Source organism: Myodes glareolus, chromosome 2 (genome assembly GCF_982192425.1).
Source record: "Myodes glareolus chromosome 2, mMyoGla1.1, whole genome shotgun sequence".
In the NCBI taxonomy this organism is placed as follows: domain Eukaryota; kingdom Metazoa; phylum Chordata; class Mammalia; order Rodentia; family Cricetidae; genus Myodes; species Myodes glareolus.
This window is the reverse complement of record NC_142027.1, coordinates 97,761,812-97,775,043: the sequence shown is the minus strand read 5'-3', so window position 1 is coordinate 97,775,043 and position 13,232 is coordinate 97,761,812. Positions and strand designations below refer to the sequence as shown.

Genomic DNA, 13,232 nt, shown 5'->3' with positions numbered 1-13,232 from the left:
CAATAGCTCAAATGAAGGACACTTTCTTCTGGTGTTCAGAATTGGCTAGTTGTTAGGACGGGGGAATCTGAGCCATGATTCTGGGAAGACTTCCACCAGCGGTCTTAGGAGACTGCAAGTCCAGAGCGTCACGGGGAACATTCTTTCCCTTCAGATCTCGCCCTGGGGTGCCCAGTAACACCACTGTATATAAGATACACTGAAAGTTTTCCTTCCTGGCAGTGACTGGGCCACGTTGGTGGTGGCAACTGGCAGCCTTGAAGTTCAGTATGTGACTGAGGTTCAGTCCTAGTGCCCCTCCCCCATCTTCCTAGCATGGTCAGCAGGGACATTGGCAGGTCCTGAGTGCTGTTATTCCTGGACCTCACTCCACAGAGGCCACATGTGTCCTCCTGAGCATTCATTCTAGTTGGAGTTGGCCGAGTACCTATTTGCCAGAGCTAGCCATGACCCTGGTGATATAGCTGGAGGTGGGGAGGCTCTATAGCTAAGGATAGCTCAGAAAGAGCTGGGATACTCTTAGCGTTGGACGTTTTGACCGTCACAGGACACTGAGACTTCCCTTTGTTATCTTGTCTGTATATGGACCTTGGCTGTCTTAAGACATGGACAGAGCTGTATAGTGTAGATGTTTATCGATTCGTTGTGTATTGACCGGCTCTCCTCCCCATTATGCTCTAGAAAGTGAGCAGGCAGCTCTCTACACCAACTCTGGTCTGGAGGAATTCCCATGTAGGCAGGGGGACAGTTGTGTGCTTTGCACATCCTGGAGAATCTTTGACCACTTTTCCTTCCAGTATCTGCTTAAGGCATTCTGCTTTTCTGTAACCACTCCAAGAATGAAACTAATAAGTTAGGACTTACTGCATGGGACCGACTGTACTTTGTAATACTTAATTTTTATTTGTTTTGTTTTTGTTATTTGAGAAAGTGTTTCTTTGTGTAGCTTTGGCTGTCCTGGAACTCACTCTGTAGATCAGGCTGGCCTCAAACTCACAGAGATCCACCTGCTTCTGCCTTCCTGAGTGCTGGGACACTACAACCACCTGGCTGTAATATTCAATTTTTTTAAGATTTATTATGTGTATAGTGTTCTGCCTATATGTACGGTGCCCAGAAGAGGGCATCAGATCTCACTACAGATGTCTGTGAGCCACCATGTGGTTGCTGGGGATTGAACTCAGAACTTCTGGAAGAGCAGCCAATGCTCTTAACTGCTGAGCCCCTGTACATCTCTCTAGCCCCTGTAATACTTAGTTTTTACAGTTCAAATCTAACCTGTGTACTGTAGGTTCATCTTTTCCTCATTCCCCAGTAGGCATCACAGTTTTGGGAAACTGTGGAACCTTTAAGGGGTGAGGCCTCCTTGGTGAAAGTGGGCATGGTGGATCACACTTTTAAACTCAGCATGTGGGAGGCCCGGGCAAGTGATTCTTTGTGAGTTCAAGGCCAGCCTGATCTACATAGTTCCAGAACAGCCAGAGCTGAGACCCTGTCTCAAAACAAAATAAAACCAAAAAACCCCACAAACAACAACTAAAAACAAAAGAAGAAAGTAGGTCATTAGGGATGGGGTGGGCTTTGAAGGTTATACCTAGCCCAGGTTCAGACTACTGTCTTGGTCCCCCCATGGCACAAGGAGCTTCTGCCACGTGCCCAGTCATGGTCTCCTCATTCTTTCCCTGCCTTGATGGTCAGAAGCTATGAGTCAAAATCTTCTTTCCTCCTCAAGTTGTTTCTTTCAGATGTTGTCACAGTGAAATTAAAGAAACTAATGTGGAAAATTGGCCAGAAAGGTAGGGCCGTTTGTGTAACTAAACTTGACCATGTGTCTTTTAAGCCTTAGAGATGTTCTGCAAGGCGAATTTACAAATTTGGAAATGGAGGCTAGAGAAGCCCCCGAATGCCTTGAGTTTCATTCACTGGACGGTTCTGGTGTAGTTGAATGTTCAGGATGCTGCTGGAAATACAGGTGGCAAAGACTGTGCTCCTGAGATTTCAGACGGACAGAGACTGTATTGGGAGATGAACCAGCACCCACCCATGTTACCTTCTGCCAAGTAATTTGTCTGTATCCAGTTAGTGTCCTGAAATTTTGGATGAAGTGCAACTCAAAACTAATGGACTAATCAGTTTGTTGGAGGTAAGGCAGGTTTGTAGTGAAAATTAGCAAAAAGAACGACAGATATGAAAAACATAAAGTTTAGCCAGGAAGGGAGTATGGATATATTTAAAAGCTAGAGTGGCCAGAGCAGTTAGTGGCATCTTGGGAGCCAGAGATAGGTGGTTCTCTGAGTTGGAGGCCAGCCTGATCTACATAGTGAGCTCCAGCACAGTCAGGGATACACAGAGAGACCCTGTCTCAAAAAACAAGCAACAAAATCAAGCCATATACTTAGTACTATGACAGGAAAGGTGTCCCTGAGGGCATTTCAGGGGGTGACAGGGCCTCACCCATCTAAGGCTCCAGGATAGAACACTGAAAACTCATTTGAAAAGAGTGAGTGAGATGTCAGTCTTAAGGTTTGGAGTAGATCAGGATCTGTCTCCCTGCTGGAGTAACCAGTAGATGTGTTAGAGTTGGGGAAATCGGCTTCCCTCTTGCTGTCCAGACTGACATTTCAGACATGGCTGAGGAATCTGTTGTGTGGGTGTCAAACCCTGTGCTTGACAATATAAAGTAAAGCCCTAGACCTAGCAGTGGAGAACAGCCCGCTTAGGTCTGGCAATGTTCAGGGGAAGCGCTTGTCCTTCCTTAGGGTGTAGTACAATGTAGCGCTCTTGGAACCGCTACAGTGTTGCTCTTTGGGCTTTTTTAAGATTTATTTATTTATTTATTATGTATACAGTATCCTGTCTAAATGTATGCCTGCAGGGCAGAAGAGGGCACCAGATCTCACTACAGATGATTGTGAACCACCATGCGGTTGCTGGGAATTGAACTCAGGACCTTTGGAGGAGCAGGCAGTGCTTTAACCACTGAACCATCTCTTCAGCCCTATTTGGGTTTTTAAAGTGCAGCACTGTATGCACCATTTGGCGTTCAGGATTGTGAATCTTCTCAAATTTGAGTACTTGTTCAGGGTTACTGTTGCTGTGATGAGACACCATGACCCAAAGCATGGGAAGGGAAGAGTTTGTTTGGCTTACATGGCCACATCACAGCTGATCATCAAAAGAAGTCAGAACAGGAACTCAAACAGGGCAAAAACCTGAAAACAGAAGGAGATGCAGAGGCCATGGAGGAGTGCTGCCTGTGGCTTGTTCAGCCTACTTTCTTACAGAACCTAGGACCACTAGCCCAGGGATGGCACCCACAATGAGACACTTTTAAGAAAATGCCCTACAGGCATGCCTACAGCCCAGTCTTATGGAGGCATTTTCTCAACTGGGGTTCCCTCCTCTCAGGTGACTCTAGCCTGTGTCAAATTGACATAAAATTGTCCAGCACAATGGGCATACTCTTCAATTCTGAGAGCTTGCTGGCCTTCTCGCTTTGTTTTGTTTTTGTTATTTTCCTATTGTCAGAGAGTCTATTTTCAGTTAAAATTTGTTATGCCACTGCCAAATAAGTTTGTTTTGGAACACACACACACACACACACACACACACACACACACACACACACAAGCTCGTGTGCGCAAAAAAAAAAAAAAGCATGCTGCCAGGGTACCCTGCTGGAAAGAGACTGCTTAGGATAGGAGGGGTTCTCAGAGGTTCTTACTGTTATTTTATGTATATGCATGTTTTCCTTGCATGTTTGAATGTGCAGTATGTGCACTGCCTGGTGCTTATAGAGGGTAAAAGAGTGTCAGATCCCTAGCGGTACAGACATTTGTAAGCCATTATGTGGATCCTAGGAACTGAACCCAGATCCTCTACAAGAGCTATACATACCCTTAAGCACTGAACCATTTTTCCAGCCCTTGTTTGCTTTTCAATTAAAGCATTTGGGAGCTACTACATTTGGGAGCCAAGGCCCAAAGGGACCTCCTGACTGTGTTTCTCAGGCTAGTAGCAGAACTTGTCATTGTCCATATGGTCATGGTTTTACAGGCTTACAGGGTGCAAGAATTGCAGAGACTTGGAGGCTTGCTCCTAGACCAAAGGTTCTCAACCTTCCTAATGCTGAGACCCTTTAATCAGTGGTGATTCTCAACTATAAAATTATTTTCATTGCTATTTCATAACTGTAATTTTGCTATGTTATGAATCATAATGTAAATATCTGGTATGGAGGATATTTGATATGCAACCCTGAGAAAGGGTCAGTCAACCCAAAAGGGTCACAACCCACAGGTTGAGAATCTTTGTACTACGTTTTGTTTTGTTTTTAATTGTTATTTTAAGGAAAGTCTTAGGCTAGGCAGTGTGTAGCAGGGTTAGAGTTCCCTCAGGAGATTCCCTGAGTGCTTGGTATGTAAAGCTAGAAGGATGGAGAACAGGTTGTGATAGGAACCCTTGAATATTGGGTGCCAGGAATGTGAAATGGCACCGAGTGCAGAACCTGGAGCCAGCTCATGTGTGTTCCAGACAAACATATGTGGGTTGGGGCTGGCCAAGCCCCATGGAGCCCACGTCATACTACATGTCCTGGATATCAGACTTGGAGCTACAGAACTGAATGTTTTCCAGAGTGGGTTTCTGTCTTGTTTTGATCTAATCTTCCCTTAATATGTAGGGTGGCTGTGTTTAGTCTGGGTTTGACCAATTAGGCAGCCCATGATCAGACACAGGCTCCAACAACAATTTTCTGGTCCCATGGGAACTTCGGGGGGTAATGTCTTGGTGGAGCAAAGAGGCAGTGGACTGGGCTGTGGAAGTGGCCTGCATGGAGTGAAACCTGTTGATGGAGCTGTCCAGCCTTTTGTTAGGAGTCTAGTGAATCTGGTAGCTCTCAGGTGGGGAAGGGAGCAAGAGGGTTAGTGTTTCATCAGGAACTGGAGGCCACTGCATGGCCTTAGACCAAGGTACTCCCCTCTCTGAGCCACTGTGTGGTGACTTCTTGCAGGGCCACAGTTTAGATGTTGGTGAAGAAACCCCAAGCCCATCTTCACTCAAGGTGATTTGTTAGGAGGATGTGGAGTTCAAAGGGCTCTTGTATTCATGTTCCTAGTTTATTGCAGGGGGCGGGTACTGATTAAAATCCACAGTAGAAAAGGGACAGAGAGCAGAATTCAGGTGACGCCAGGCAGAGGCTTCTATGTGCCAGTTTTCAGTGGAGCTGTGTGCCCCTGCTCAGTTCTTTCAGCAGCCTGCTAGCCTGGGTATCCAGGGTTCTACTGGAACTTCATTTGTGGGTTAGGGAGATTGCTAGCCTAGGTGACTGACCTTACTCTGTATCTAGCTGATAACTGCGTGGCCAAAGGCCACCATCACAAGTCATAGTGACATAAGCTTCACGTCAGTGAAGACACTTTTCCCAAAAGACATTCCAGAGAGACTAGTTGGAGTATACAGGGTGTGGGTGGTCCAGACCTGCTCACTGCACACATCTTGGCTGCCAGGGAGAATACTGAGCAGAGCTGTGTACTTGTATTGATGGAGATCACCCCAGGAAGTGGAATGGTAAATATTGCTAGGCAGACCAAGGATACAGTGTGAGCTCTCTGTCCAGGGCCAAGTGGGTGTGAGATAGGGGTGCTTCGGGCTCTCTGTGCACTTGTAACCTCAAGAACCTTTGGCTCAGATCCCAGGCCCTGTCTCGGCGCTTGTTCGACGCTCTCAGAGAGATCCATCTTCAGGACTCTTGTGCTCAGCAGGGCTTCATGCTCTCCTCACCCACTTCCACCAATGTTCAGAAAGGGGTCTTTTAGATTTTGGTTTTGTTTTCCATTTTATTTTATGTGTGTGGGTGTTCATCCTCCATGTATGTCTGTGTACCACAGATGTACAGTGGCCATGGAGCCAGAAAAGGCATTAGAATTACAGGTGGTTGTGATTCACCATGTGCCTGTAGGGAGATGAATCCAGGTCCTCTGAAGAACAGCCAGTGCTCTGAACTGCTGAGCTATTTGTCCAGATCTCCCAGGGAGTTTTCCTTTTTCATGGCGACTGACTAAACTGGCTTCAGGCAATGCAGACTCCTGTATAACCCTGGTCACTCTAGCTTTTCTAGGCAGACAAAGAAATTCCACTGAACTCATTAGCTAATGTGCCCACGGGGGGAACCAGGCAAGGTAAAGGCATCACCAGGAAAACTAGGCTCCTCTCTCCCGCAGATGTGGCCCTCATGCACAGTCTTAAGACCTTTAAGGATCCTTGTGCATGTAGTCTGCTGTGGTCCCATGGGCTCTGCTGGTCCCAGAGATCCTGGAAAATATCTGCCATGCTCAGGGGTGTTGACCTGTGAGGTAGTTTTGACTGTCTGCATACCCACTTTCCCTGTACAGTGTGGCGAGCAGGAGGCTAGTGGATGGACTCAGGGCTTACTCTCAGCCCTGCAGGTCAACAGGAGCCAGAAAGGGGCTAAAATATGCAGCATGTCTAAGAGGACCCCATCGGGCCCTGAAAGAGCATCAGAACTCCATGGGCGCTGAGTTGGAGACAACCTGACACTCACAGAAGCTTGCCAGCAGCTTCTTGGAGGTCATATCTGAGCTCAGGGGACAGAAGGATGTGCTGTGGGAAAGGTACAGTTGGAAAGGTATGAGGGGTAGATTGCTGGCCAGAGAGGGCGGAGGGGCTGTTGAGCAGCGGGCCTGACTTGAGTGGGGGGTGAGGGATTGGAGAGAAAGGCAGTTCCTGATGGTCCCCTCCCAGGGGCTGGCTTTCCTCTGGTCCTTCTCTCCCAATGACTGCGTCTTCATCCAGGCCGCAGCCCTGGGCTCTGCCAGCACCTTCAACTCCAGGCTGCCTGGAGACACATCGGTGGCCTTCCTGTGGACCACGGAGCCTTCTCCCACCACTCCAGCCTAGAGGGCTGGTCTGCTGCCCGCCTGGGCCAGCTAGGATAGCAGGTCCTGCAGCTGAACTGGAGAAACACCCTTGCTCTGGCTGTGTCTGGTGACCGTGGCCAGAACTGCTTCTGCCAGTAGCCCTGCCCAGTATCTGGGTACACAACCTAGGGAGGACCAAAAGAGTCTGCGGTCTAGAGTGCTGGCCTGTTCTCTGACAGCAGGAGCTGGCTTTCACGCGTGTTGTTAGTCCAGGAGCTCCCATCTACAGCAGCTGACAGGAGCGACACGTAGTTCCTTACACTGCCTCTGGATAACTGCTGGACTGTCTCATTAGCTGTGTCCAGTCTGCTCGTGAATTTGCCACTTCTCTATGACCCCCCTCCACAGATCTCCTGGGCTTTGTAGGTCCTGTAGCCGTCATTTCTCAAAGAAATTTATAAAAGTTTTTGTACGTTGTGAACCCTGTTTTTTCTCTGTTACCTTTTCTATCCTGCTTCTGTTTTCCTGGCTGCTTCGGTTTTCCTCGAGTCAGAGCATGTCTAGTTTGTGATATGCCTGTCGATGTTTCTTGATAGCCAAAGTTACTGAATTTCAGGGTCCCTGGCCCTATAGTGTGAATCTGTCTCTGTTTCATGGACTGCTAGGTAGGCCCAATTTCTCAGAGACCAGCCCCTTCTAATATATTAAAAAAAAAAACCCTGTTATGTGTATGAATGTTTTGCCTGCATGTACATGTGTGCACCATGTGTGTGCCTGGTACCTACAGATGACAGAGTTGGTGCTCTGAGACTGGAGTTACAGATGGTTGTGAGCCTCCACATGGGTGCTGCGGATTGAACCTGGATCCTCTGGAAGAGCGGCCAGTTTTCTTTCCTTCCTTCAGTCAGTGAGTGCTCTTAACCACTGAAACATGTCTCCAGCCCCACAGCCAGTTTTCTTAATCACTAAGCCCCAGTTTGCCAGATTCTCTGGGGACAGACACGTTGTGGCATTGTCCATGCAAAGCTTTCATGAGCCTGCCTGCTTCTATGGGGCTCTCAGGCAGGTTGTAGCCAAGGCAGGCTGTGGCCTGAGCCCCCTCTGCCACTGTGGCAGGCACTGCTTTGGTGGCAGGCCTAATGTGGCAGAGATAAGCAGTTCTATGAGTACAAAGGCACAGTCTTTTCATTTCATAGACCCAAGAATTAGAATTGCCAGTGTCTGTCCCAGGGATATCCCTAGTGTCCCCAGACCTGGGGCCTCCTCCGAGGCTGGAGTGGCTGTTAGGATTCCTGAAAAAGTAAGTGACAGCCGTCTGCAGGTCTCCAGGCCGTGCTTTCTAATGTGCCCATGGAGGCTTTAGAGGCCCTCCTCTAGGACAGTGCCCTGTATAGCTACATGGAGACTGGGGACATGGGTGCCTTAACCTGTAGAGACTGGGCTAGGCCTTGTGCTGGTCTCCTATATGGAGAGCCATCAAGGACCTCAGACCCATCTTACATGTGCCGTCTCCTAGGAGGCACCCAAACTCAAGTGGTCATGTCATGATTAGCACCTTAGTGCCAAGGCCACTGCATCTATTCTTCCCAGACCCGAGAGTGAACACAGCCTGACCTGACCCCCCCACCCAGCTACCCTGACCTCCGAGGCATCTTCTGTCTGTGTCTTTGTGACGCGTTGGCCTCCTCTGGACATGCATGTGCTCATGAAGACAATGTCACACTGCGGACAAATGCCATGCACAGGTACACATGAACATAGAAGCATGTACATATCTGCAGAGTGACACACAGTCCCGCACTTAGCCCTTAGAGTGGACTCGAGTCTGTGCACACTGCCCCCCTGCTCACTGTTTGGCCCCCTCAGTGCTGAAACAGTTTCTTAGCTGTCCCGGGTTTCAGCTGTAGGCATTAGCTATGTCCTGGAACACTAAATCATGGCACCTGTGTACTCAAAGACTCTTTGAGTCTCCTTTCCAGAGTTGATGCATCTAGACTAGATCTAATCTCAGATCTAGAAAACGCAGGGAAATGCCTTCTGGGCCAGGAGGCTCTGAGGCATAGGTTCCATGTGGCAAGGGATTGTGCTCTTACTCCATGCTCACTTAGCACCATGTGTGTGTGCACATGCCCAGCACAGGTTTCTGCCTCCTAATGTGGGTATGCAGAACCATTAGGTCCTTTGGAATAGTAGGTGTGTGTGCTGGACAGAGGCCTGCAGGGACATGTATCACAAATCATCCCAGGTGAGTGGGCCCTGATGTCTGACCTTGGGATGTTGTGGGCTGAAATGAAGGTATCTCCCACAGTGGCTCATGGGGAGTACTTGGTGCCATTTCAGGGGAGAGGATTTGCTACCCCTTCACCCTAGCTTCACATGTGGTTCCTAGTTCTGCTGCTGCCCCTTCTAGCACCCACTCACAACCCCCATGTGGTGTTCCAGGGTCAGGGAATGTAATGGTGGTGGAGTTACAAGGTGATGCTGATGTGTCCAGATGAAGGGCAGTATCTGTGTTGTCACCAAGCACCTGGTTCTCATTGTCCACCCCCACTCACTGGTGTTGTGTTCTGGGCCTTCGAGACATCTAAAAGGCCCTCTGACACTGCTGTTCACAGCTCACTGTTCTCCTTTCCCCACAGACCTGTGACGTGTGAGCAAAGCCACCCTTACAACCCATGTGCATCATCTTCTTTAAGTTTGATCCTCGTCCTGTTTCCAAAAATGCATACAGGTAATGAATGCCCTTGTTCTGCCTCTGCCATGCTGCACTGGGCCTGGGGTACATGGCTTCTCCTCACCACTAGAGTGCCATGTATGCAAGAGACAGGGGCAGGCTGCTGGGAGTGTGGGGCAGGCTCTGAACAGCCAAGTCCTGATGTCTGGAGGCAACCTGCCCAGGCCTGGTCCTGCTGTCCTGGACAGTGGTTGCTTAGCGTGGGGTTCAGGGACTCAGAGCTAATGTGCAGGTGTGGCAAGACAGGGGGATGAGGTGCAGTTCTGTGGGTTGTGGCTAGGGTTGTAGCCGCATAATTGATGATGGTGACCGAGACTCTTCTGTGTTGGTTTGGACGAGTGGTCTGGGTGGTAGCAGACTGAGGAAAGCATCCATGAGTTTTGGGCTCTCAGTCTGAGGAGTGAGGAAACTGGAGACGCTGGAGTACCAGCCAAGGACATGGGAAACAGTGGGCAGGTAAGAGTGAACAGGGGCCCCTTCTTTCCCCAGGACATGTGAATAAGGCAGAGACTTAACCCATAATGAGAAATGGATTTCAGAACTCCTCTCTTATGCATTTGCCTGGAGCATTTTCAGACTCTGAAGATGTGTTATAGAAATGATCTGAGTTGTTTCAGTGAGGCTCTCATGCTGAGTCACTGTGCAGAATAGCTGAGACACACCCTGCTGTCACAGTGACTGAATTCCCTCATTTCGGGCTGCGGAGTGTGAAGGTAGGGGCGTAACCTTTCTCTTTCTGCAGAGGACAGGCAGCAGAGTTGGGTCAGTCTAAAGGAAGTGATTCCAGTGGTCCCAGGCAGGAGATCAGAGGGAGTCAGGGAGCATTCTTCAGGTGGAATATTGTAAGGAAAGTGATAAAGAGGTGGTTACATTGAGGGGCTGGCTGGTGAGAGTGATTAAACTAATGAATATACCAATAACAAGCATGAGAAACAGCCCCTACTCCAGTGCCTGGAGCAGAGCCGTATGCGTCACTCTCATAATAAGATCCCAGTGGAGGTGCTGGAGAGATGGCTTGCTGTTCTTCTAGAGGACAGGACCCATTTGGCAGTTCACCACTGTCTGTAATGTGAGTTCCAGGGACCCCAGTGCCCTCTTCTGGCCTCCACAGACACCAGGCACTCCAGTGATGCACAGATGTATATGTAGGCAAAACACCATATATATACAGTTTTAAAAACTAAAAAGCTGGGTGGTGGTGGCATACATCTTTTTTTTTTATTTTTTCCATTCAAAAATTTACACTTCCTCCCCTCCTCCTATTCCTCTCCTGCTTCCCCACTCACCCTCCTCCCTCCCCCTCCCTCCTTAAGAGAGGGCAGGGAACCCTGCCCTGTGGGAAGTCCAAGGCCCTCTCCTCTATATCCAGGTCTAGGAAGCTTTGCATCCAAATAGACTAGGGTCCCAAAAAGCCAGTACATGCAGTAGAAACAAATCCCAGTGCCTTTATCAATGGCTTCTCAGTCAGCTCCCCTTGTCAGCCACATTCAGAGAGTCCAGTTTGATCGCATGCTCATTCAGTCCCGGTCCAGCTGGATTTGGTGAGTTCCCATTAGAACAGGCACACTATCTCAGTGGGTGGACCAACTCCTCGCAGTCCAGACTTCCTTGCTCATCTTCTCCCTCCTTCTACCCTTCAACTGGACCTTGGGAGCTCAGACCGTTGCTCTGATGAGGGTCTTTGTCTCTATTTCCATCTGTCGCTGGACGAAGATTCTATGGTGATATTCGAGATAATTATCAGTGTGATAGTGGGGCAAGGCCAGTTCAGGCACCCTCTGATCTGCTGCCCAAGGACCCAGCTGGGACATCCCAGTGGACACCTGGGATCCCCTCTAGAGGGTGGCGTACATCTTTAATCCTAGCACTCAGGAGGTGGACAGATCTCTTTGAGTTAGAGGCCAGCCTGGTCTACAGCGTGAGTTCCAGGACAGCCAAGGCTACTCAGAGAAACCCCGTCTCAAAAAAATGAAGAGAAACCAAAAATGTAGGCAGTAAAGTATGGATCTGAGCCTTCAGGTACTAAGCTGAGAAGTGGTTCAACTTGCTCCTCCGCTTCCTCAGCCCTTAAATTCATCTAAGTTCCCCCGCACCAGCAAAAACAAAATTGTGTTTCCATTTGGGGTGACCCAGCCCAACAAACAGCTTCTTAGTCTTAAGTGACATGTAAATTCCAGGGTTGGCAGAGCTCACTTGATAGTTTGTTTCTTGAAGACCACCTGCAGGTAAAATTAAAATGGGAGGAAAGAAGGATAAGAAATTGGCAAGAGTACATCGTGTCCAAGTAGGTGGTGAAGACCTGTGAGAGCCAAGTGGGCAGCACACACCTAGCATCCCAGTTACACAGTGGGCTCGGGCAGGACAAGACAGACCGGCAGGAAGAGGAGGAACACTACCACCATCCTCATTCCTGGGGTATGTAGTCACTGGCTTCCTTTCTGCAATGCTCAGACGTTAACAGATCCATACTGGGGCATGGCCTGCCATCTCTGTCCAGCTTTGGGTGGCTGAAGTTTAGCTTTTCCTCTCCCACCAGGGAATACTCAGAGCCTGTGCATGTGGCAAGCTCCGCCCACCTCATCCCTGCTGGGAGAGGCTCTGACCTCTGGGGGCAATCTCTAAGACTTACCAATCACCTGGGCCACACTGCAGATCCCTTTCACATCCAGTTAGGCTGAGATCCTGAGGACCAACCATGATTCAATCAACAATATAATTAGGAAATGGGCTTAAGGGCTGGAGAGATGGCTCAGCCGTTAAAGGCTAGGCTCACAACCACATATAGGAAACAGGCTTAAATCGCCTGAGCCTTAAATAGCAATTGGGATCCAGATGTGGCTCACACCTTGTAATCACAGCACTTGGGGATGCAAAGAGGAGGTTCAAGGCCAACCTGGGCAACATGAAATTCTGAAAGAAATAAAAAATGTATCACAATGCTAGGCTTGGTCCTCAGGACAATGTCTGTCACAGATGGCTTTTGAAGTGGGCGAAGTCTCCTTAGGTTTGACTGAGAATGGCTCCCATAGGCTCATAGGTTTGAATACTTGGTCCTCAGGTGGTGGAACTGTTTGGGAAGGATTAGGAAGTATGGCCTTTTTGGAGGAGAGGAGGTTTGTCACTGGAGGATGAGGTTTGAGGTTTCAGAAAATTTGGGCCACTCTCAGTGACTCTCCAGCTTGTGGATTAAGATATGAGCTCTCAGGGCTGGAGAGATGGTTCAGTGGTTAAGAGCACTGGCTGTTCTTCCAAAGGACCTGGGTTCAATTCCCAGCACCCACATGGCAGCTCACAACTATCTGTAACTCCAAGATCGGACACCCTCACAAAGACATACAAAGATATCCATGCACTGGTTAAATACTAGTGCAAATAAAATAAAATTTAAAAAAAGATGTGAGCTCCCGTTGTTTTTGCCACCATACCTTTGCTTGACCATCATGAACTCTAACCCTCTGAAACTGTGAGCCCCAAATTAAATACTTTCTTTTATAAGGTGCCTTGGTCACAGTGTTTTATCACAGCAATAAAAAAGTAACTGGACAGCTACCCGTAACCGCAGGATGATCCTGTGTTTAAATTCTAACTGCAGCCGGGTATAGTAGTGCAGTCCTTTAATC

General features: G+C 48.7%; 1 protein-coding gene across 6 annotated transcripts in view; it reads left to right on the top strand.

Moving 5' to 3' along the window:
• Tango2 (transport and golgi organization 2 homolog) overlaps window positions 1–13,232 on the top strand; it is a 46,105-nt gene that overhangs the window by 12,299 nt on the left and 20,574 nt on the right. For all 6 annotated transcript variants that reach the window (XM_048452313.3, XM_048452312.3, XM_048452311.3 and 3 more), the window contains one exon: window positions 9,518–9,609. In XM_048452313.3, the coding sequence (XP_048308270.1) occupies window positions 9,554–9,609 (56 nt within the window). In that variant the 5' untranslated portion in view covers window positions 9,518–9,553. The remainder of the gene's footprint in view (window positions 1–9,517; window positions 9,610–13,232) is intronic.